General features: G+C 46.8%; 1 protein-coding gene across 1 annotated transcript in view; it reads left to right on the top strand.

The window, feature by feature from the left end:
• The window catches only part of LOC125714692 (afadin-like), a 79,944-nt gene that overhangs the window by 19,531 nt on the left and 34,462 nt on the right, over positions 1-25,951 (top strand). Inside the window, 10 exon segments of the mRNA XM_048985537.1 lie at positions 13,729-13,924; positions 14,077-14,189; positions 15,257-15,420; positions 15,828-15,988; positions 17,804-17,961; positions 19,282-19,393; positions 19,790-19,936; positions 21,810-21,854; positions 22,724-22,818; positions 22,932-23,191. Coding sequence (XP_048841494.1) covers positions 13,729-13,924; positions 14,077-14,189; positions 15,257-15,420; positions 15,828-15,988; positions 17,804-17,961; positions 19,282-19,393; positions 19,790-19,936; positions 21,810-21,854; positions 22,724-22,818; positions 22,932-23,191 — 1,451 coding nt within the window.

Here is a 25,951-nt window from a genome sequence, read left to right as displayed (position 1 = left end):
CCTAATTGTTTCTGAAACCCAGCCGAAGTTAATAGTGATAGCTTTTTGCACCATCCTCCGGGGGACTGTACCGGCACTGCCTGTCCAAAATACAGGCGTTCCATTCTAAGGAAGGTCCAGCCTAAGGAACACAATTTAGACTTGGTCCTCTTCGTTCGTATGTCTCAAAGTTCGTAAGTAGTGGAGCGTCTGTATTTTATAAACAGGGATGCACTTAACTGGTACGCAAGTACGGATTCACCTTTAAAGCGATACGTGTGGCAATCGATTGTTGTGACAGCGCAAATGAACATGCGTACTTTTGTGCCAATATGGCAAATTAATGTGCATTACTATGCTAATTCATACTTCATTTGCGGTATAAAGCTTAAAATGCATGGTACTTTTTTTGCATTCCTGTTTGTAAATTTTTTATACAGTAGTATACTGTATAGTGTAATAAACAGAATAGAAGAAATCATCTCTAATATACGTTCCTTTAGGTTTGCATGCTGTCACTTTTGTATTCGAAATTTAAGTAAAGGTCTAAAGAAAACTGCAACTTCAATTTTGTTTTAATTTGCATAATTGCTAAAACGTAGCGCTGTCAGTTCCGCAACCAAAATTCTGGTGCAGCGTACAATACCGACTGGTCGGACAGCTGGTCATATGTCGTTAAACAGGTAGGTCGTTAAATGAGTGTCTGTATATGTCATTTTCAAGATGTGTCCCCAGTACTACTGAAAACGCTGCTGTCTAAGTTTTAGAACATTTTCCTAGAAGCATATGTGTTTTGAATTGATCCAGCTAGTACTAGTTTAATACAGAAACAAGCCAGCCTAAAATGGTACTTGAGCTGTTTAAGCTAAAAAGTTTTTAGGTTTGTGGATATTAGGATGGCCAAACATGTTAACTGTTCTCTCTTAATGCGTAAATCTGTCATTTTTTAAATGGTTTGTTCCTTCACTAAATCAGCCAGACATAAGTGTCTGCTGCTGTTAGTCTGAATGTGGTGACCTTTTCTGTTATAAAGAGGGTATAAGACGGCTACTGTACGTCCTGCCAAATTCACATTAAGTAAGGCAGGAGTATGACACTTTGTAAAAGGGCCTTGCTTTGCTATCGTCAAGGTTTCCTAGCCTCATGATAGGCTGGTGCCTTACTGGTTTTCTTTTTCTGTGCTACTGTACAGACTCTGTCATGGTAGGACCTTGATGGAACCTCTGTGTTGATAGTTCAGTTCCTGCTCCTTTCCCGTTGGCCTGTAGGTAAAGGGAGTGGTGCAGCAGTTTATCGAGACTTGTTAGCTTTCCCCACTTGGGAACTAGAGAGACTTCCTTACCCAAAAAGTTCCAGTGCAAAACAAACAGCAGCTGAGCTCCAGTCTGTGAAAAACAGCACTCCAGCTATGCATTTTCAACTAGGTTCTGCCAGTTAATAGGATAAAGTATTTTAACCTTCCTTTGTGCCCCTACTGAGTGTGTCATGTTCAATGGCATGCTGTCGTAGGTACTTACTGTGGTCAAAGTTCATGGCCTGTTTTTGCTCTGCGGAACGAGCAGCAGCTTTTGTATTATGTAATTGTGCAGTGGGGGAGGTCCTACCCATGTAAATATTCACTTCTTGCTTGTATAGTCCAAGATTTACATAGTGTGTGTGTGTGGGGAAAGCTCCTGATGGTACTGTCCCCTCCCCCCAACTGTCAGATGGGCCTGTATTGTGCTGCACAATATTCGAAACGTTTCATGTCACGATATTTGAAATTTATGCAATCAATATTGTGATACGAAGTTAAAAATGACCTGAAATAAACGAGTCAAATTGAACTTCGTCTCTTGGTGACCAGGTCTTTTTTTTTTTTCTCCTCCTCACTTGTTGTTCTTAAATTTCTCACAAACCCACTGCACTATGAGTGAGCAAGGAAGTAAATGATTGACTTGCAAGTGCATACAGAACTCATGCAGAAGCTTTACACTGATACAAAGCTTGCTATGTTTTGTTTCCTATGACAGAGTAAAAATGGCTTAACCCAGGTAACTATGGAGGTCCTTGATGTGACAATTGCATGTGTATAACATGCACTGCCAAGAATAACATACATTGTGCAGCTCTTCTCTGTTCCCGCTCATTTTCTGTTTGGTGACAGCATGAAGTTTGTGGACAGGCAGCCATGCAACGTTATGCTATTCCGGCTGTTGCCTATTGCACAAATGAGACTAATAAACGACTACCTCATTATCACTGTGATCTGTCTTTGTAATATAAAACTCCAAAACAGCAGAGAAAAATGTAATTGGTGACTTACAGGAGTGTCTCTGGGAAGCAGTTATAGGAATGGTTGACATCTAGATAACTGAATAATTTACTAGCCAGCTGTGGCACTGCAGTGTTTGTCTAGAGAGAAAAAAGGTGTCTGCATTGTGGGAACTCAGCTCATCCCTAATGAGAAAAATGTTGTCTGATCAGATTATTAATAATCATAACAGGATTATTCCTGGTATTTGAATTGTAGAATGTTCTGGTACTTGAGTCATAGGTTATGAAATTGAAAGGGGTGGTGCTCTGTTATTCTGATCTTCCGTGATAATGCTGGTATGGGAACACACCCATTACCTGCGAGCCCAGATGCGTAACAGTGCTCTTTTCGGTGGGAGTTGATGGGATACCTGAGGCCCTTGTCTGCCCAACCCCAAACAGTAATCTGTACTCTTTGCTGAAAGTGTCAAAGACCCACTACAAACAATAGTTAGCTCTGGCTATTGACTCTCTCTTGCTGAGCAGCACCCTATGTACCTGGTTATGCTGGCTCACTGAGGCGGACATTAGACATTTTTATTTGAATGAAACACCCCCGGATGCTGTCAGTCACTCATGCCCACTTTACTATAACATCACCATCAGAGCTAACCGCATTGCTCCTGTGGTGAATTTGCCATCCTAACCACTGCATGTAAATTCTTTTTGTGGCAGATATTCTGTGGCATGTGGTTCTCTGCAAGCTTTGTCTGAATTTTGATACGCCACCCTTCTCCTGCATATGTGGCTTGTTTATTTCCTTCTGGAAGTCCCCTATGAGAACCACAGCAGCACATTAGCAATGCTGTCTGGAGAGGCTGTTATTTTTGTACCGAATTGATGTTTTTTTTCCCATCGATAATGAGGAGTGCTTATCTCTGAGTGAATGTCTTAATAGAAAGGCGGTATAGAAAAATCCAGGAAGGATCTGTTTTATTTTGGCTCCCCATTCAAAGAAATTTTAAGCATGGTCATCGGAGATGCCACCAAAATAAGTGCATGGTCTCGTTTGTGACTGCCTTACCCTTGTCTGAGGCACATTAACCAGTAAAGACTGGTATGATTGGTTGCAATCTGACTGCAAGTGACTGCAGTGGTTTCTGTGCGGGTGTTCTTTCTAACCATGGTCACATGACTCATTACATCATACAGCTGACTCTCCAGGCTGCTATGGGTGCCTCGGGTCCTCGAGCTCTTGAGAGAGAGCCAAACCGACAGGCTCGACCGGGCTTACCAGCAGGCCTCCATCTTGCGGTTGCCTACAAGGTGTGAGTTGCTTGCTTTCAGCTGCATGTCACAACGTTACTTGAACAGTCTTGGCTGTGAGGACCAGGCATAGTAGGACTTAATGGTTAGTGGCAGATGAATATTCAGCAAGCCACATATCTGAAGAGGTCAGTGGATCTGTCGAGAGGTGGACAAGCTTAAAGACCTGCCTCCAGGAAGCAGTTCAGGGGCTATACTCTGTTTTATGTCTATTTACAGTTAAACCAAGGTCACCTAACAGTGTAATTCCTGTTTGGGTGTAGTATATGTGTGCTGCATGTTTAGGGCAGCTGAGGAATTCCCACTAGTCACTGGCTTATGGTAACACTGGGGACATTCCATTTTCCTGGCATGATGGGTGCACCCACCAGACGAGTGGGAAAGATCATCTGTATCTGGTTATATGTGAAAATAGCAGCATGAGCATAAGCTAAATGCCTGGGTGTCTGCCTTTCCTACTGGGTGGGAAAGTGACTCAAGATGAGCTGCTGTCTGACCTTAAGTCATGTGGTCCACTGTGAAACTATGGTCCAATAGCTCGACACCCAAATCATCATCACCCTTTTCCTCTGTGAGTTAAAGCAGAACTGGGGGAGCAGTTGCAAAAGATGGTTAAATATTTTGTGATTTTGAGGTAATAAATGTCATATGTAACAGGGTAGATGATGGTGGTAAATATTCTTGTTAGCTGAATCGGTTGGGTGGGGGAGTTTTGTGGTGAGTGTTTGCAAAGATTCCTACCCTAAGAAACGTCTGATACTTTTTCTCAGGATGTCCACTGTGCTTCCGAGCTGGAGGACTTCTTTGGATTTTGTATGTTATGGCCACCTCACTCCACAACCTTCCCCCACAAAATTCCTCCCTTATCCAGCTCTTGCTCATTCATATAGCAGTCTTAATGAGCAAGAGAGGAAATTGAGGCTTCCTGGTAGTGATCACGAGGCCAAGTGGTGTTTCCTGTTCTGCTTCTCACCTTCCCTGGGTTTAACCTCTGATGGGGTGGACGTGAAGCGAATGCGCACGTTGCTTTGCAGTGTGCCGGCTGAGGGCGTTGTGTCTAAAGGGCTAAGAAAAGACACCCTTATAAATTGTCATTCTCCTTCTGTGTAAGAGGACACGGCGTGAAAAAAATCATTGGTGCCTAATAATTCATTCCCTCCCCCTGAAAGCTTCGGAGCTTAAAGGCTTTGAGGGGTAGGTTCTTGGAGGAGCTTGGTGTGGCATCCTTGTCAAAGGGCATCGCTATTGAGGGTCGTGAAGGAGAAGCCCAGTCGTACCACGTTTTTCTGAATTTGGGTGTGATGTAACTGACCAAGGAGGTGGGGGGTCATCCCTCAACCTAACCTAATAACTGCAACATTCTCAGATCTCTTTAGCACTATACCTCATGGATCCTAGTGTTTTGAGGTTTTTTGTTTGACGTTCGATCCTTCCCTCATTCATTTCACATTTTTCATGTAACTCCGTAAACACCCCCGTCTGGTCCCATATTGAAATGGGGGTTGGTGCTCCTTCCCACCCACACGTCCTGCCTACAGCTTTATCACTGTTCCCACCATTATTTGTGTGTGTATAAACCTTGTTGGATTACAGTCTCCTAGGAAACGGCAGCGGCTGCACAGACAAGCCCGCCTGCCCTGCTCCGTGACACACATTTGTGCTGTAAATCAGGAGCCTCGACATCGCTGTTCCCTTGTGAGAGTGACGACGCTCTGGAACCCGGCAACTATTACTTCTGCAGTTACTGTGCGTTGGAATGTACCCCCCCCCCCCCCCCCTCGCCCCGACCCCTGAAACTGGCCATCTCTGCCAGTTGAAGGATCCACAGGTGCAGCCCTGATGATAGGGGGATGGTGGGGCTGTGTGGGCCAGCAGGGAACAAGTGCTCTCTGTCAAAGGCTACATTGTTTAGTTCCTTCTCCCCCCCCTTCTCACTCCTGTGCCACTGTTCTGGTATGAAGCAGTGCACCTATATATGTAGCTCTGCTCCTCTCCAAAAAGACAGTTGGTTATCCCTTTCATGACCACGCAGTCTTGGCAGAGTTTTGGTAGCTGACAGAGATTGAAAACGCCAACGTAAAGTGATTTTGAGTCATGTCTGTATTTATATAGTTGCATTTTTGGCAATAATTTGGGGGGTGCTGGTGGGGGCCGGTGGTGTTTCAGCGCCCGGCTGGTCCTTCTGTTTCAAAGCCTGAATCAGATATACTCTCCAGATAGGCTTTGCCAAATCCCTGGGCCTTGTTCATTGTTAATGGGCAAATTGAAGGCTGGGATGTAAGCATCCCCCCCAACACTGTCAGCCCTCACTGTGTCAACATAATTGGTTACGATTAAAAAAAAAAAAACAAAAAAATCATCAGAGATGATGGTGATGAAGCCAGAAGGAGAAGTTCTCCTGAAGTATAAAATCCTGTAAATCTGTGCAGTCCTGTGGTGATGCCATGGGTCCACAGAACCACCATCTCGCAGATCCTTTGTCCCTTGTGGGGGAACGTCTTGTGCTGCTGCCCACTGGCAGGTCCTGCGAGATCCAGCCACGTCTGCCTCCTCGCTCTTGCGGTGGCGCTTCAGTGCTTTTCCTGGGTCCTACTGCTTTTGTCAGTCTGACAGCAGCGTGGGTTGCTGTAGGTTTATTTCAGGTAGCACTAATTGTGCTGCCAGTGGGCTCGTGCCGGTCATTAGTACCTCAGAGTGCTGGGGCCTTAAATGCTGAACATAGACAGCAAAAAAACGCATGGACAGGTTGGAAGGATTGGTGCGTCCCTGAAGCTACTGCATTGCAGTCAGAGCACTCGTCACTGCAAATTGAGGAATCTCAACGAATGCTGTTCCTCTGGGGGTAAAAATGGGGGTCCAGAGATCTAAACCACTCATTGTCAGCTTGTCTGGGCCACTTAATCACCCTCAGGTACCTGTAAGTTTAGTATCTGCTGGATAGTGGGCTGAGCCATTGTGCTTGAATTGCTTTGCACTGTGAGATGGAACTGGAGCTGCCTTGTCTTGACAAATCATCTACCTGCATTCAGCTGGAAGTCCATGAGTACACTGGATTTTTTTTTTTTCCTTTTTTTTTTTTTTTCCTTTTTGCCAGAATGTTGGTTGCTTGTCCAAGCTGAACTCTCCAGAAGCAGGTAGTTAAGGGTCTGGTGTGGTGTTAACTTCAAATGTCTGGTTTAACCTGTTTAACTGCACGTGCATCACAGCCTGAAGAGGTCGGCTGTGGGGAATGCAGATGGAGGTGACATGTGGCGTGTTGGTGCCTTTGGCTCGTTTTGTCGAGGCAACACAGCAGCCATGGCCCCACCTAAGAGACATTAACCCCCAGTTCTCATAAGCGCTGAGTAATTAGATTTTCTGACTTTAACATCATCTGGCTGCACATTATCAGTGTTTTTCTGCCCCTCCCCTTTGACCTCAGGCAGTGCCACACGTGTGACTGTGGATGGTGTTTCTTCCAAACAGGCAGGGGCGTCTGCATGCTCCATGTAGTCGTCTTTCAGCCCCCATGGTCCTGATCACATGACCCTGTATTTCTCTGAAGTCATGTGGAAGTGATTCCTGCACTATCGGTTCTCAGTTGTCTATGAATGGGAATGCGTTCCTCAAGGAAGCTGTTTCATGTGACACACCAAACGCCCAAGGACTGCAAGAGGTCCTACAAATCGGGGCGCTGGGGTGGGTCGGGTCAGGAGGTGGCAGGGTGGAGCTTTTATGCACACTTTTTAATGGCTTAAGGGGGTTCTCTTTGAAGTCACTGGCTTAATGAGTCTGTTTTGTTGTCATGCTCATGAGCAGAGGGATAGCATGACTGACAGTAGCATATAGTCTGCAGTGTGTCTCGCTGCTGAATCTTCCTTTTTAGAAGTGAAAATTTAGGATTGTGGTGTCTGTGTGAAGAGCAGCACAGGCTGGGAGGGGTGTGGATTGTGCTACCCCCTCCCCTCCCTCCCCCCACCTCTGAAATGTTAATCAGCTTCTCCCCAGGAGACGGCGGAGACCCAAAGCCGCAGCCTCGTTGAGGCTGTCCCTGGGCGCCCATAAATAAGCTGAGAACTGAAGACCTCGATGCTCGTGCCGGGACCCCTGGCTGCCGGCGAAGAGGGAGGTGGGGGAGCAGCTCTGGGCCGGGTGGCTGTCTGCCCGAGCCTCTCCCCACCTCTGGCATTTCTCAGATGAGATTAACCCACACGGTGCTGCAGCCCAGCTGTCTGCGATCGTCTCCTTTCTCTGGTGGCCTAGATTGTTCTGGCCCTGGAGGTGCAGTCAGGGTTTAAAATGTGTTCTGATGGCTGACTCTTTGGAGCATAATGTTTTTAAAAAAAGTTGGATGGTAATCAACCAATAAATGAGGCCTTGAGTATCATGCATACTTAAAATGAAATTGCTTCATAATCCTCATCGAAAGAGGGAAGCGAAGTGGAAAAGAGGAAAATTCTGCTACCATGAGATCATGAGGCTCCAGGCTGATGTCGTCTGTCACTGTGGCGTCGTGCTGCGATGTACTAGCCTAAAGGACATGGCAGGCATGGAATGGTGGAACCAGGGTGAGATCTGACACGTGTGGCTGCCCTGGGGGGTGGGGGTGTGTGTGGGGGCATCTTTGTCAAGGGCTGTAGATGCAGATACTGTTGCTATTCTTGGCCACAGAAGAGTTGTGGTCTTCGTCAGTTTTAATCTGTACGTCAGTCCGTTTTGACTTTGATCAAAGCCACAAGTGATCAGCTTGAAGTCTGTTTGTTCTTGTGAAAATGACTCTCCTGAGTCAACGGCAGCTCCTCCACTGGCCACTCCTGTCTCGGTTTGTTCTGCGGGGGCTGCCGGGGGAGGGAGAGCCTTCCCTCTCAGGTTATGACCCACGCGTCTCCCTATGGGTCTGTGCTCATTTCTCGAGTTGCAAAACAAAGGTTTCTCAGTGAAACAGGATATTGTGGGATTTTGTTTTTCTTGTTTTGGTCTCCTTTATGTGTGAGTACATATTTGTATTGACCCGTGTGAGGAATCGGGCCTGTCGTGTCTGACTTTCAGATGGGTGAGGTTAGCCATGCCGGTCAGAGAAAGTCCTGCCGCAGAGAAGTGATTTATTCACGGGTGACTGGCATGCTGCTTCATATGGCTAACAATCAGGAAACCATAGTAACTCGGAGTGGAATGTCTGTCAGCCAGCCAGCTTAAAGGGGGTGCATATGTCTCTAAGCTGAGTGGTAATCAGCCTGAAAAGCTCAGGTGGCACTGAAACATGTACGTTTTGAGTGGAAGAATAAATTATTTCCTATCACTATTACGATTGTAAATTTTAGTTTTGGTCTTTATCTCTCTAGCTGTATTCTGTGGCAGCTTCCAGCACTGCCCTCCCATGACCCAACAACCTGTTAGACATCCTGAAAATGTTCATGCTTTAATGCCGAGGCATCACCCTGTCCCCTCGACACCCTGCACTCATACTGCGTGTCACTCGCGGTGGAAAGGCTGGTGTTTGCTAGCTGACTTGGTGTCCACTGATGTCATGGTTTCTTTTGACCTGTGGTTAATGATGTCATGCTCTTTGCATGCCTGCTTCGCTCGCTCGTCTTGGTCTGTCGTTCTGCCATTTCCTCTGTCTGAGCATTTTGCATTAGAGCATTTCCGTCTGCTTCACAGAGCCAACCGTAGGCATCTAAGTGCTGTCAGTGAATGACTGGTATTTCACATGCTTAGCTTTTATTAGGGTGAAGTGATGTAAAATGATCCTGTTTGAGGTACTTCTAAAGCCAGTGCTGTGTAGGGCACACTTATCCAGTGCTATGCACATTTCTACTCTGAACAATTCCCTCTGCTCAGTGAGTTAAAGTAAGTCTATTATTAGAGAGTAATGTATGATATATTAGCAAGGCTAATGTGAAAGTGGAATGTTTTTCCAGTGTGGGTACAATGCATTAAACACATACTGCTTCTGCCTGATATGACCTTTTGATTTCTCAGTTGCTGATTTCTCAGCATTCCCAAAGAGCATGGCTGTCCCCCCCATTAGCCTAGGAAGGCTCTTCCTGATGAACTCCTGTGCATGGTACCAAGACATACATTTAGTGGAAGATGGTGAGAATGAAGGAAAATCTTGTGTGAAAGTGTCGCACAGTAGATGAAGTTAGGAATGCAGTGATGGGGTTCAGTGCAGTGCAGGGAAGCCCAGCTATGGGGGCATTGAGTGATTGGTGAGGAAGCAGCTGGCTGAGGCCTGGGCTCATTTATGGTGTTTAATTACTATCTATTCAGTCACTTCTATGGCCCTAAGTTGAAATATAGTGACTGCATCATGCATCCGAGTCAGATCCGAAGGCTTTGGAAAGCTTCAGTATACTGAAGTACGGCGGTATTGTTCTCGACTTGATCTAAATTCTTGCGCTGTGTGTCCTCGTTCTTGAGTTTTCAATGAAAATATACTTCAGGTTGTACTGCAGGTTCTTCAGGACACTGTTCAGAGGGATGTGTGTTCTCAAAACAACCAGGAGAAGCTCACAGCTTTGTCGGTGGGCCAAGATTACTTTTAGTTTTTGACTGGCTTTCCCCACACGTGTGCAGACCTCTGCAAGGTTGAATGATTCGTTCTTAAAATAAGTGTCTGGAAGTCTGTATTTCTTTCTCTCTCAAATCTTTCTATGCCTGAATTTAAGCTCTTTACTAAGTGTAATTGATCTTTTTGGCAATTGCTTGAATGGTACATTTTTTTGCAACCTTAAATGCATCAAAAGGACCATTTATGCCTCAAAAAAGGCAGGATGCTAGTCATTCGTGGGTTAATTAGCTTGTAAATGTATAACTTCTATATGATGATAAAGTGGATGGAGCCTGGAGTTTTTGAATCAAGACTTGGAAATGGACTAGTTGGTTATTGACTTTCCTTAGCTTCTCAACCCTGCCTTGGTGTTTAATGTAGTGTAGCTGCTTTTCTGCCACTAGTGTACTGTTGCAACCTGCTACACAAAATTCCGCAAAGCAACTGCAGACCAAAGGAAAATTAGCCATTCCAGGAAAAATCCGGAATTGTCAGAAGCTGCTGAGGAAAAGTTTTGGAAATTTCACACAAGCGAGAGAACACAAATGTTTACCTTTATTCATCTGAATGCATTTTCTTTCCTACTACAAATCAGCTGTTAAGTTTTTTTTTTTGTGGTAAACTGATCGTACAACTCAAGTTTCACACAGCTGCGCCATGTTAGATGCTCAGCTTAATAGCTTAACCTGGTTTAATGCATAAACACTCTGGCTGTGGGTTCCTTTATAATGTCACTGTGCTGCTTTCGTTGCTGTGTGTGCGTGCAGTGCCCATCTGCAGTACACCTGTGTTCAGGTCAGTTCAGAGGAGGCTCTGCTTTTTTGTATGGAATGGTCAATGGAAAGTGGGAGGGTAAATAGTTCAGCTTCTTCAAATGAGCCTTCTGGTGGGAGCGGTGCCCAGTATGGTTCACGACTATGTCTTGGCTTCTCATGAATAAAAGTCGGCAAGACCTGAGGTGCTTGAATGCCGCTGTACGTTAAAGTGCGCTCCTTTGTGAAGGCTAGCAGATGTCACACTGGCCATCTGCGCCCACAAGATGGACACTGCTTTACAGTCACTCCCAATGACAGGCCCAGCTGGTCTAGCTCCTGGTTACAGTTTTTAAGCTCTCAAATGTTCATTCATTAGATGCAAATGTTATCCGTTTCAAAGCAGTCTTTGAAAGATCTCAACAGGGATGGAGAAGTGAGGTTTTATTTTTTGAGGTTCTATTTTTGGGAAGAAATCAATTTTGTAGATTTATCCCCTGCAGTTCTTCGGTATAATGAGTTATGCCAAGAGCATGGGACCCGTGTACAGCTTTTACCTTGATTTTCTCCTGCTCTTGGCCATGAGTTAGTTGACATTTACAAATACCTGTTATCTTCGTGTTGGTGTTTGTGTGTGTTTTTGGTCTGGCAAATACAGAGACTGTCTGTTCAGCCTATTCAGGGCCTGCATGTATTAAATTCAATGCAGGACTGTTTACACTCTGGATAAAGATTAATTTACAAATTCAGTGTATAACTTGCTACATCAGTGCTGGGAGCATGCAGATAGCAAAGCCCACGCGTTCTGGAATGAAGCTGTCAAGTGCTGTGAAGTATTAGTGCCACCTGGTGGTAGGTCAGTCTAGCCTATCAAGAATAACAATGGATGTAAAATAAATATTGATAGCGTCAATATGCGTTCTGAATTGTCAGTAATTCAGGCCTCTTTGCATAAACAATAGCTGCAGTGTTTTGTGTTCTGTACACTCTGTGTAGAGTTCCATTCCCACTTAAGTCGTATGGATGGGACTTGTAAAACCATGACCTTTTGAATTTTGCATACCTCCACTATCATTGTAACTGACACTGGCCAACCTCTACAGTTTCAGTGCTGGGGGAGCATTCCTGTGTTAACAGCCAGTTTAAAGGTTTATTCCTGACAGATTCACTTTAATGTCTTCCATATTGGGCTTCACGCTCGATTGGGTAGGCCATGTTTATTTTAACATTGAATACAGCAGCTGAAATATGCATGTTCCTCTGAGGGATGTGCTGGCAGTATATTTGGAAAGGGGAGGAAGCCAGTACTTTCAGCCCATAACTTGGGAGTTTGGAATTTCTCAGTTGTGAAATATCATCCGCTGAGTTTCATAATTGTTACTTTTCCTTTGTTAAATTGTCCTTTGAGAAATAAGTAAACGTCCAGTGCTTTTGTTTCTTGGAGATAGGCAACACACTTCTGAAAGCTTGAAATGGGCTTAGTGGGGTCAAAGTTCAAAGATCAAGGTTCACTGTGACTGGGATTTTGTTCAACTACCAATCTTAACTGTAAGCTTCAAAGGAATTCCTGTGTAAGCCTTATGTCTCAGAGGGAAAGTGGGGAGTGTCATTTCTCGGGTGGGTACTTTCATTTTGGGGTCCTTGTAGGAAAGACAGTCTTCTTTTTCAGTGTATTCAGGTCTTCAGTTTTTGTGTGCATAAGCATCGCCATATTGTGTATGAATATTGCAAGGCTTGCGGTGGTATGTGGCCACAGGTTTCCAGTGAGTGCAGGAAGCAGCAGGCTGCATTCTGAGGAAACACACGGTGACATTCCTGACACTTATTGTTCATTGTTCTTTGTGACTGGGTGTCCTTTGCCCCCCCCCACCACCTCCGCGCACTCATGGCGGTGATGTCACCTGCTGTCAGGAAATCGCCGTCTGGTCCTTTCCTGAGCTTCCAGGATCAGAATGTCCATCTGGTCCATCCTGATAGTAGGTCTGACTCGTGCTTGTAGGCCAAATAAAACACTTTGTGATTATAGCCTGTGCATAGACTGTCCTTTGACGCTTTAAAGTCGAGACCCTTAAATCTTGCGGATCGCCGGTGACAGGATGTGATTGTGGTGGCCATTTGTGCTGTGGTTCTAAGGCTGATTTTGATTCCTATCATTTAAGCATCTATATGACACTCGGATCAGTTCTCGCCCTTCTGCGATGCTTGGCCTAGTTTGCCCTGTGTGTCTGCTCTGCCCAGCCTGCTTCCGCCAGTGAGTTCCTGTGCTGTGAGGCCTGGTTCTGGGTGCCGCTTCTGACAGCAACTGCTGTCTGCTTGTGGGGATGAGCAACGGGGGGTCACTGAGAGCACTTAACGACGTGTATGACCCCAGTCGGCTCAAGCTGTCCAGACTTGCTATGCACAGCGCCCCAGTAGCTCTGTTGGAGTTTACAGGGCATATACCCTTCTCGGCGTGATGTTTTATGGGATAGTCCTGGTTTATTGCACAGACAGATTTTGAGGTTCTGAAGCAGGCCTGTAGGGATAGCCTGCCACATTCATCACTAGCTTGGGCCACCCCAAGTCTGGGAAAGTGACAACCAATCACCGGCTCCCTTTTTATTATTGTGAGTAAGAAGGAAATAAGACTCAATGGAAAAAGGGCTTGCAGGGATCAGGGTTGGGTCATGCTGCTTGCATGTCTGATGAGACAGTCTGGCTTTGGTGGAGTGGGCATGCCAGCCTGAAACTGCAGCCATTGTAGCATTGACAGTTTTATGCTGAGGCCACTTTAAATGGGGCTTCTGAGACGGCAAAGTTCATGCCTGTGTGAACGTGTTCTGATAAATCACTCACCTCTCCTGGGTCCAGGACACCAAGCGGTCTGAGGAGCTTACAACACATGCTTTCTCTTTATGTTTCCAGGACCTGGAGTTCCACGGCGTGATGCGCTTCTACTTCCAGGACCGCGTGGCTGGCAACTTTGCCACAAAATGCATCCGTGTCTCCAGCACGGCCACCACGCAGGACGTCATCGAGACACTGGCTGAGAAGTTCCGACCTGACATGAGGATGCTGTCCTCGCCCAAGTACTCTCTGTATGAGGTCCATGTCAGCGGCGGTGAGTTACGATGTCACGTTTATAAGCGTAAAGCCTTAAGATCTGTATAAATGCGTTTTTGTACCGTTCACGAATGTTTATGCATAGAATTAACCTTCTATGGGAGGTTTATATGATGCTCATGTGCCTGCTGTCTTCTCCGTGCCTGACAGAGGAACGAAAACTGGACCTGGATGAGAAGCCCCTGGTGGTGCAGCTCAACTGGAACAAGGATGACCGGGAAGGCCGCTTTGTTTTAAAGAACGAGAATGACATTGTCCCCAAGGTGAGCTCACTTGGAATCTGACCAGACCTTCCCCTGCGAGGTAGGGCTGGGCCTGTTGCAGGATGCCCGTTGCCTGTGGAGCCTACCATGGGCCAGAAGTGAAACGTTACCAGTGCTGTTGGCAGCTCAGAGGCCTTGCAGCCTGCTCTCTGTAGAGTTTGGCCTTTCCCTTAAGGCCTGTTTCTGATGGTGTTTCTTCTGTTTTTGTGCTGCGTACTGGACTGTGGAGCAAGTCTCTCAACTTCTGTAAAGCTCCCCCCGTAAAGCATTGTGGTCATGTGATGTGCCTGGGGGAGGACCAGCACTCCATGAAGTTACTTCCCAGTTGGCATTGACTGGGAGCAGAAAATAGAGAGGGCAGATTTGAGTACTGTCCTCATCTGTGGCTTTTGAATTGCTTAGTGGACCAGCAAACCGAAACGAAATGAACCCGTATGAGCAGCAGGTGGTTTCTCACTCGAATCCCAGTTCTCTGCTGCCACGGCCTGTAAGTGAGGCTTCCATCGGCTCATTAAATATCTAGGTGTCTACCTGGATAAAGTGAATGATTGCGTAAAACCACCTGGTCAAAGCAATGACTTAATTTGGACCATCTGTCGGTTTGGGTTATCGGGCGGCATTAAACATTGACGGTGCTCGACGGTTACATTTTTGCAGTTCCTCTAGATGGTGGTAGATCTGATTATAGGTAATTCTACATTCCAATGCTTTTTTTGTGTGTGTGGGAGAGAACGCTGACCCCCCAGGCTTGTTAATCTAAATCATAGAACTGGAGGTATGACAATGTCCCCACTGAAAACTTCTCCTGAAACCAATTCTGTGTTTTTATCTTGCTGTATGGATGAAGGTAGGAACCATCAGGAAAAAAATACTGTAACAGAGCAAAGATGTTCATGGGTCTTGATCTTTAGCTGCTGCCCCATGTCGCTGTGAAGGTCTTTCAGCCGAAGTAGGCCCCCTAGGTATCCAACCCTTCCATCATGCACAGCATGCAAATCTAGCTAATCACCGTATCTGGCTGGATACAAGCTGTTTTCAGGCATCTAATTTCCCCGTTCCTCACGCAGAGGACGCAGACTAACGGGCCAGAGAAGCAGGAGAAGGAGGGGGTCATCCAGAACTTCAAACGGACACTGTCCAAGAAGGAGAAGAAGAAGGAGAAGAAGCGGGAGAAAGAGGCCTTTTCTCGTATTCCCGATGGGGACGAGAACATTCCGAACAGGGAAGATGGGTAAGAGCCGTACACCCCCCCCCCCCAGGACTCATTGGTCACACACCTAACCTGAGTGTACAGCACAAAATCAGTCATTTGTGGCTGTTGTGACTCATGTGTTGCTACATGCTGGTTCATGGGAAAATATGCTACTGATTGCTTGGAGAACAGCAGACGTGTGGTGCGTTGAAATCTGAATTCCTGTCTTGGCTTTGGCACAAAAGCTGAAATGGCTAAAATCGTGTCTGCTGTGCGGCCAGCTCTGGTATTTGAGAGAAACGTGAGGGCCAGCGAACTGCAGCCTTAAGCCAATCAAGCGACAGCTGTACCACAGGACTTGGTGGGAGAAGGGCTATTGGTAGTTTCTGCGTCTGGGAGTCTAGAATTGTTGAATGTGTATGATCATCTTTCTGCTCCACCTCCAGGGAGAACTCCAGGCTGGCGGCTGAGGTCTACAAGGACATGCCAGAGACCAGCTTCACACGTACGATATCCAATCCTGAAGTGGTGATGAAGAGGCGGCGACAGCAGAAGCTGGAGAAGAGGATGCAGGAGTTCCGGAGCAGCGACGGGCGGCCAGATTCGGGTGAGGCTTGGTGGTTCCTTGACCTCCTGACCTCAGACTATAACTTGAACCCTATATTCTAGTTGTGCACTAATTGGGATGCTCTGTTTCAAGGACCTATGAAATTAAGCTGGTTTGCATTGATTTATGTTATGTAGAACATAAGCAGAGAAAAATAAAGCCACATAAATACTTAAAGCTGCACTGGCTATTGCCATCATTATGCATGATGATTGCCTTTTTCCTAAACACATCATGCAAAAAATATTATAGTACTGTAAAAGATTACAAACTCAATGTGCACGGTATTCAAAAACTTTATTTATATGCAAATATATTAGGTGTCTGTAAGCCAGAACTCAGGCACATACCATAGGACTACCAGAACCCTCTGTTTAGCTTCAAAAAAAGCTGATTTTCAAAGTTTTTGGAATCAACGCATGCCCTTTTCAGGTGTGGATGTTCAGCACAGGCGAACTGAGTCTCTCGCTCACAGCTGAGGCTGGTAGTGGAGTGTTAAGCCTCAATGGTTAAATACTAGAATTAGAATTGATTGGTCATTGTTGACACACCACAGTGAACAATAACGAAATGTGTCCTCTGCATTTAATCCATATGTGACATCGTAACATAGCAGGGGGCAGCTAATTCAGCGCCTGGGGAGCAGTGCTTGGGGGTGGTACCTTGCTCAGGGTACCTCAGTGGTACCTTGCTGGTCAGTGATTTGAACCAGCAATCTTTCAATTGCGCTTCCCTAAAGCCTGCACTAACACTCTCACCAGTTTTATTAGACGTTTCGTCGAGCTACTTTCTTTTCAAGCTTCCTTCTTCCACTGCATATATCTTTTCCCACCGAGTTGCCGCCTGGTTTTAGTCTCTCTCTCTCGCTTTATCGTGTCTATTGTGTTGTGCGTTACGTGCAAAAACGAATACACCAATGGGATTGTTTTTTCTGTGCGTGCATACAAACGTTTTTAAGCCTCCACCAGTCAGTCAAGTTGTCTGGATGGCGCACATTATTGATTTGGAAAAGGTAAAATGCATGGCAAAATACCATAATAACTGTCATTAAAATTAAACGAAACAAGAGTAGAAAGTACAGATATTCATGCTAAAATATACGTAGTAAAAGTTACCTTTAAACAAAAATAGTCAAAGTACAGATACTCAAATTCTACTTAAGTACAATAACAAAGTGTTTGTACTTCGCTGCTTCCCACCTCTGGTCTTTTGTATCCAGTTCGAGCTAAGTTCCATTTGGTCAGGCTGGTGCCGGCAGTTAGGTAATACCAAACGGTGATGAGTGAATTGTATCAGCAGCTGGTCCAGATTAGAATCTATGTACTCGCACCTTTAAAATGGCCAGCCTCCTTTCTATAGCTTTTGCTGTGGGACTGTGTTCTGGAGAACTATTAGGTGCACAAGCACTGCCTCAAAGCCATGGGTTTATCTGGTTCTGTTTGCAGCCAAGCAGCCTCAGACCGGTTTCGAGCTCTACTTGGGCTCTGGCCCGTAAACCACACAGATTGCAGAGCTTATGTAACCCTAACGATTAGTGCACTGCCCACAGGGGCTTGAATATGCCACCCTTTCCCACCTACGTTCATCAGCTGTTTCGAAAAAGGCAACGTATGAAAATTACGTTTAGACATGATTGTGGGTAATGTAAGGATTCTGTGAGAAAGTGGTGGTATACCTCTGTCAGTCCAGTCCCTGTGTGAAGTTGTGCATTAAACAAAGACCTGTCTTTTTTTTCCATGAGTTTCATTTATTGGTAGATAAAGTGCTTTAATGGTTTTTGAGATTAAATTAAATTCCCCGTCTCTCTACCCAAAGGAGGGACCCTTCGGATCTATGCAGACAGCCTGAAGCCAAACATCCCCTACAAGACCATCTTGCTGTCCACCACAGACATGGCGGACTTTGCAGTGGCCGAGGCCTTGGAGAAGTATGGGCTGGAGAAAGAGAATCCTCGAGATTACTGCATTGCTCGGGTGAGACTCTGCAGTGCTGGGGTTTGATACTCCTCAGTGTTACAATACTGTCGAGCTGTTATAAAGAATATCTGACAGTGTTAGGTGTGTATATTCCTAGAAAGTGATGGCTTCAGTAGGTCTATGTGGTGCCCTATGGTAAAATAATTATTGCTCTTCCTATACTTGTATATTCCCTTAGGCTGTGGGGGGTGTGGTTGCCAGTGCTTTTATGCTGACATTTCTGTGACTGCAGTCCTTGCCTGTGGACTTAAGACTATCCGGGGGCAACGCATTCACAGCTGGAGGCTTCCTTTGTCTCTGTTGGGTGTTGGGGCTCCACATCTGGAATGAGTCATTTTTGAGGGAGGACGTCATTCCCTAATGGCTCAGTTGTGCTCTGTTGGGTCAGCAGATGCAGCTGGACAGACATGAGCTAAGTCATGCCCTCTGCAGTGAAAAACAGTGACCTTCACTAGCCACTGCCCCTTAATGGCTTTCCCTGTCAGATCTGGCCAGAGCCAATCACATTGATTGCTCCTTTGATTCCTCCTCATGCAAAGACCTTTCTGCCATGCACCCTCCTGTGAATGGTCACTAATGAAGCCCGAATGTAATGCATTTCTGAAGCAGCCCTTTCTTACATGCTGTACTGCCATATTTCATCTGTTCAGGATGAACTTCTCAAATGCCCTCAGCCCAGTAATGATTACATTTTTGTCTCTGCTGTTCCCCTTGTCCTTGACTGTATGATGAAGTGTTGTCATTGACATTTATGGAATATGACGTTGAAGGTTCCCTTGGTGTTCTCTACCGCTAGAGCACAGTCAAAACTGGGGGGTGGGTTAAAATTGTCCAGAGCAGCATGCATGTTTAAAACTTTCATGCTTAACTGGAAATATCCAGCAGTGTGAATGGGTGGAATTGAATAAGCTGTAGATGGATTAATGGATGAGGTAATCAAATCATTTCCTCAAGTGTGCATCCTTTCTTTGGGACTTGGACCGGCCCTTGTCCTTAACCGCTGGGCTGCCATCTGCAGCCTTTTAGTATCTGAGTCAGGCCTCACAGCGATGTCACATCTGCCATGCGGCGTGCACCGTTTGAGATGCCTTGCTTGACTGCGAATCGGGTCGCATTAGCGAAATGAGCGGCCCTCCTGAAGTGAGCGTGGGCTGTTGGTGCCAGTGTGGGTGCCAGTGTGGTCGCCGGGGTAACCGTGCCCTGGAATGTCATTGCTGCTGGTGGTTGTGACTGTGGTTGCTAGGGTAACTGTGCCCTGGAATGCTGCTGCTGCTGGTGGATGTGTCTCTGAGGGTAGTTTGCGTCCCTGGCCTGTAGGTGGTGCTGCCTCCTGGATCTCAGCAGTCCGATGACAAGGCAGGAAAAGAGACCATCCTGGATGATACCGAGTGCCCCCTGCAGATCTTCAGAGACTGGCCAAGTGACAAAGGTACCACTTTTGGGGGGGGGTGGTGGGTACCTGATTTAATGTTATATACAGCTGACCCAGAACTGTCAAGTTTAGTTTTTATTCTCGCCAAAGTCTTGCAATGTGTGTTTTCTAAACTGACTGCATACCAAGAGTTCTTAGTACTTTTGCGTTAGTGGTTCCCAGACTTCCTCTTGGATGATGGGCAGTTTTCATCTTTGCCGCTTTAAACCCCTTTCAAGCTGAATTCATCAGGTGTTTTGGGGATTAAATATCTTGGGTTCCTCACTGAGTGGGTTGGGGCCTGCTGCCGTGGAGAGGTTTCTCACAAGAGGTCCTGCAATGAAATGACATGTCCTGCTCGTGATGCCCTCTTCTGATGGCTCTGAGGTTTGGCACTGCAATGTGTCCTCCTAGGTACCTTGGTATTCCAGCTGAAGAAAAGACCTCCGGACTACATCCCGAAGAAAGGTCGGAAACCCGAAGACAAGAATCTGCGGGGGAAGTCCATGGAAAGCTCCCTGGCCCCCGAGAAGATGCCCTACCTAGTGGAACTCAGCCCAGGTGTGTACAGGGGGGAGGGGGGGTTGTTTGTGTGCAGGGAACAAAAGCTCAAAATGAACATCTGCACGTGCAGTGAGATCCCATAATTACCCGTTACATCTCGCATAGACCTTTCCCCTGCTTATGTCCCAGTCTTTTTAATTAAATGTTTCAAAGTATTAAAAAGTTAATGGATGAATACTTTAAAGAAGAAAAAGAACTAATAAAAATGTTGGTTACATTTTTTTTTTAAACATTACTTGTCTTTAGCAAAGCAGTCATAAGAAAACAGGCCAATAAAACAACCTAGTGTGGAGACCAGCATTCTTAAAATTCACATTACTTTTAAATATTTGATCAGACTTTGAACCCCTCTTCCTTTCACATATTTACATAGCCCCCCCCCACCCGAAATGAAATCAGACGATTAGATCGGCCCATTAGATGCTCGTAGATATTCCCAATGTGACTGGCACTGTGTGTTTTTGAGCCTGGAGGCCCTTGTGTGGCATGGGCAGTCCTCAAACACCTCGGCAGCCTCCGAGCGTTAGCTGACTGCAGTATGCGGACAGGTGCCAGAGTAACACATGGCATAATAGCTGTGCTCGAAGGAAGTGTGGCCCATTGGCATCAGTGTGCTCGAGTGTGGTTTATGAACAAGTGGTGGAGGGTGGGAGCCTTAACTTCTGTGGTCGCCTCTGAGGAGCGCTGCAGGTACACAGGAAAGGTGAGTACACGTGTCCAGAAGGGGAGTGTGCGCACAGATTGCATGGTACCCAGCTGCCGTCAACCTGCATGCTGTCTTCCACTGTCCCTGGGGCCGCAGTGACTTGCAGTGGCCGCCCGCCTCTGTTTCTCCCTGCCTGATTGACCCCCCCAAGCATTGCCACACTAACATCCTCTTGGGTCTGCGTCTTCACCGCTCTCTCAGCCGGCCTGCCCTGACAAGCCTGGTGGCCCGGGGATGTGATATGTCCGGCGGTAGCACACCCCTACCTGCATCGCTCCAGCGAAGCAGCCAGCTGTCTGGCTGCCAGTCGCCGTGAGTCACCCTCGTTCATAGCTGTCGTGCTTCTGCTCATTTGCTCGGCTGGATGCTTTGCTGGAGCGGCGAATTCCGAGTGTCCGGACCCCTCCTGGGCCACACAGCCGCATGTCCTGTCCCTTAAACCCACCCCCTATAAATAGTTACTGAAGGACTTCTGTGTCCTCAGATGACTCAACTAGAGATGAGTTAGCTGTATCTTATTTGCCCCTGGCCCCAGGATTTAGCCCGGTGCTCTTGATTTTAAGAAGGTGCATAGTTCTTGAGGCATGTTGTGATGTGCACCAAGCCCTTGCACTCTCACTTGGTGGAGGCTGCGTAACAAACGGGCAGGAGTGAGACGCATGCCACCAAAAGATTGGAGGTATGAAGCAGTGCCTCTTCTCTTTGAGTGAAGCAGGAGAGAACTGTATTGCCTAGTCTAATGGGAAGAACATGCCAGGTCCTGTGCACAGTCTCCGCCGTCGTCAGTGTTATGGTGGGACCTTGCTGTGTAATGAAGTGGAGGGGGATCGCTGTTAAGGTACCGGCCTGGTGGCAGTAAGAGGAGGATGCAGGGCATGTCCTGGACCTCATCACAAATTCTCTGCTCTAGTGTTTCAGTCACATGCCAAAGATCAGATTAAGGAAGGCTGAGAGACGGATGAGACTCCTGAAGCGATGCGTGCGTCTGTGCATGCGCGCCCGCGTTTGTGTGTGGGGTGGGGGTTGGCCAGCGTGTGGCGCGCTCTCCTGCAGCATTTTCACCCTGTGCTGTCTTCTCTCTCCGGCCCTGCCCCGCGTTGGCACGGCCCGGGCGTGTGCGTCTTCCCCCCCCCTCCCCGGCTCCTCTGCATGTCCGCTCCCCAGGGCGGGGCAGCCACTATGGCCACTACGCCTTTCGGCACCACGAAGGTAATGGCGCCGCTCTGCACCCCTTTCCGCACTCGGCCCATGTCCTCCAGAGCGCCACCTACAGACCCAGACTAGACTTACCGCAGTAGAAATGGCCTGGCGGGTGGGATTCCCGCTCTCTGTCAGTCTGACTGGATTAACCCGATCTGATTGGTCTAAACCACAGCAAGACTGATGACACGGCAATCCCTGCATTACTCAAGATGGCTGACAGCTAGAGGCCTTGTAGGGTGACGTCTGAGCACACTTCCTGCATTTGGCCTCCTTGTAATTTGCTGTAAGCGGCATTACTTTACTTTATCCGGAGACCCTGAACTAGTGTACGGGGCATATTTGGTGTTTAACAATATACCATACAGATGTTTTATACTTAGAAAATCCATTTTAATCCTAAGGAAGAAAATGTTTCTGGGTGCCCCACGGCTGAAATGTTATAACATCCGCGACATACTTTTTATCCTTGTGTACTGATTCCCGCTTTGCATTTCCTGGTTCCTGCTAAGCCTGCCTGTGCTGATCAGCTAATGACACACTTTGCTCTGTCACGCAACATAACCCTTTACAATGCAAGTGGAGCAAGCTTAGTGTCTAGACAGAACTCATTCATTAAACCTGCTGCTTATGTCAGTTTTTTCTCCCACTCTGTCCACTGCTTCATTTTTGGTTAATCTTTAAGACTAATATTTGCACTTACGTTTTGGTCTGTTTTATCCCCTTTTTTCATGTTTAACAAGAACAGGCCCTGCGTATACTTGCTAGTTGTCAGACGTTTGTTTAAATGTTTATTCTCCCATTTCCTATGGCATTGCTGACCCCGTTTCCTGTTTTGCTCAGTTGGGAATTAACACCACTGTTGTGATGGTTCTCAGACGGTTCGGACTCCAGGGACAAACCAAAGCTATACCGGCTTCAGCAAAGCATCACTGAAGTGGGTTCTGAGAAGATGGATGATGGTTCCATTCAGGTGAGGAAACAAGCCTTGAGGATCAAAGATGGTTTTCTGAATACATAGCGATTCATTGGCTGCTGGGCGGGACTTCCCTCCACTTGGTGACCAATCCTTCTTGATTGGTGTAGCTCTTTGGCCCTGGCATCCTGCCTCATCACTGCAACCTGATGCTGAGCGAGGGGCTCGTCATGGTGGCGCCATGCAGCTTTGACGCAGAGACCTTTGTGGATGGCCAGCGCATCTCCGAGACGACGGTACTGCGCAGTGGCTCCACGCTGCAGTTCGGTGCCTCACACTTCTTCAAGTTTGTGGACCCCAGCTATGACCATAGCATGGGCAAGCGTGCTGTGGATCCTGCCTCCATGGTCAAGGGCAGGCACCTATCAGGGTAGGTGGGGCAGGGGGGTGCCGCTCACTCAACCAAACATTACCGTATTAACCTTATGTAAATGAGAAGGCTCTGAAAAAACACTGGAAAGTGTGAAATTATTGTGAGCGTGACCTTTTCTCAACTGAACAATACGTCAGAGGTTCGTGTGTGTGTGTGTGTGTGTGTGTGTTTGTATATTTTGTATATTTTGTTTGTCATGCTTTTATCTTGTGCTTTGAGTGATAGCTGGTAATTGACTCGCTTCGCTCGTTGGCACAGATTCGCAAGTCTCAAGCTCGTCATTTTCACTTCAGCTTTAATAGCGCCATTGAACGTGTCATAATACACCGCCTCTTTTTTTTGAGTGGCGTCGGCTGTCGCGCCCCTTGCTCCGCCTGGTGGTTTGGATTTGAGCTGCCCTTTAAATGCAGACAGATGCTGTCAGACTGAACGGTCATGTCCTCCCGTCTGTGGTGCTTAAGACACTGCTTCACTCTCGGCTGCTCGTGCGCGTTGTTGGCTAAATACGGAGGCCACAGATAGTGACGGGACTCTAGGGCAGCTCTGGGGCTTGAACGTCGAGGCGTGTTTTCGGTGGAGCAGATGGATGGGGAGCTTAGCGCGGTTCCCTCATCGAATCTGAAAGGGGCGACCTGGACACTATGGAGGGCCGGTGCAGTTATCCTTAACGGAAGGGGTCAGTGGGAATCGATGGGTGGACAGAATATGGAGATGCTGCGGATCACTGCGATAGTCCTGGGGTGTGAGGAAATTTTGATAATGAACCCATTTTAAACCCAGAACACTTCAAAGTCCCCAGACAGAGCATCCACAGTGCCATGTCGGTGCATGTGTTAGTGTGATCATGTGTTAGTGTGATCATCATCATCGGGGGGGGGGGGGGGCTTGGTTGCTTTAACTAACACCGACATTTATTTTTTGGGCCCATTTAAAGTGATGGGACCCCTGAATCTCCCATATTATCCATGCACCTCTGACACCCCCGAAGACCTCAGTGTACTGCACACAGCACTTACTAGCACGCTTATGAAAATAAGTTATGCTTTTGCACAGGGAGATGTTGCAGGACACTGTGGCTCTATAGACCCAATGGTCATTTAATTAGGTACGCCTATCTAGTACTTTAGTACTGTTTCAAGGGTAGACGAGTTGTGCATTCAGAAAAGACATTTTGCACACTGCTGTTGTGCCGAGCTGTTATTTTTACACTTGTGTTTACATTGCGTTTTATTTAGCAGATGCATTTGACCAAAGTGACATGCGGGTCAGGATCAGAGAGCAGGGTCAGCTGGTATCCCTGGAGCCTTTGAGGTTAAGGGCTTTGCTCAAGGACCCCGCAGTGACATCACTCTGCCAGCCACGCGATCTGAACCGCTGACCTTCCTAGTCCTAAAATGTAAAGCCACACACTGCATTGTCAGCTTTGAGTCTATTAGCTGTCGCTGAATGCATGTTTTTTTTTTTTTTTTTCTCTCCTTCATCACATCATTCTCTAAAATTTCGCCACTCCAGCCTGTGAAAATCACAGGAGGATTGAGAAGCTGGATGTGTGTGGCACCAACAATCTCACCATGTTCCATTTCTCTTAGATCAGATGACTTGGAAGTTCTAATGATTGGCCGAACGATAATTTTATCTTCCAACACTCTCCCCATGCTCTTTGTATATGGTTCCAGCCTTGTGATTTCTGTATTTGAAGGAGCAAGCTGTCTGTGTCAGAAAGCAGGTGAACCTGGAACAAGTCCCACTTGGTATATGCCACAGCACAGTGAAATCCCTTTGACAGAATACTTCCAGGGATAAAAGCTTGGGAGTATCTGTGGTGCTGTTCTGCAGCACTTCCCAAGCGTTGTGTAGTACTGGGGCCTCTATGAATCATACCGTTTTTCATCACTGTCCTAGTTGAAGTAATCTGGGGAAGGTGGGTCACAGGCGCTGCCATGGTCATATCTGCGTCCTGCTATGGGTCTGGGATGGGACGTCCTATCAAGCCTGTCTGCCTGCGTCTGACTTATCATTAGGTCACATTAGGTTTTTGGTTCATATGGACTACATGTTAATTGATTTAGTGTAAAGTATATTGACACACATTTTAGTTCTTAATGACGGGATGATGAAGTCCTCCTAATGAGATCATAACGAACCTGTGAAGGGGCTGTTGGGACAGTCGCCAGGGGTTCTTTTAAGGCTGAATTCCCGGTTAGCGCCCGCAGCCTTTGTGTTAGACCGACACCGTACCCTGGTCCATACTGGATGAAGGAGAACCCAAAAATTGGGACTGTCTGGGATTTTCTCATGAGTGAAAGGCAGCAGAAACCGTGTCCTGCCATAAGCTACAGTTTTTAGAGGGCAGCTAGTTAATCGCTTAAATCGTCCAATCCGGTTTCATCTTCTAAATCCTAACCTTTCGTACTTATTCTGAGAACCACATAGCACCCTCGTAGGCGCTCCCAGCAGAACCGCACGGGGGATAGTGAGGCACTTTCGGTGAATTAATTTGAATGTTTATTGCGAGCTCCCCCCTCAACTTGCCACACCATTGGAGTTGCTAGGGAGGACAGGAGTCATTTATTTGTTTGAATGGGAAGTGAGCGTTGACGTTTAGCGGGGTCATCGAAGACCTGCTGAGGGAAACCCGTCCATGTTCTCTGCCTTGTCACGGATCCTTCCTTCCACTCACTAAAATTAAAGGGCTGTCTGGTGTGGATCCTCTTACCGGCAGCATTTAAGGATTTCCAACCTTTTCTCAGTTTGTGT

The sequence above is a fragment of the Brienomyrus brachyistius genome, chromosome 19 (genome assembly GCF_023856365.1).
Source record: "Brienomyrus brachyistius isolate T26 chromosome 19, BBRACH_0.4, whole genome shotgun sequence".
NCBI lineage: Eukaryota > Metazoa > Chordata > Actinopteri > Osteoglossiformes > Mormyridae > Brienomyrus > Brienomyrus brachyistius.
The sequence above is the reverse complement of the archived record's forward strand: the minus strand, read 5'-3'. Positions and strand labels throughout refer to the sequence as shown.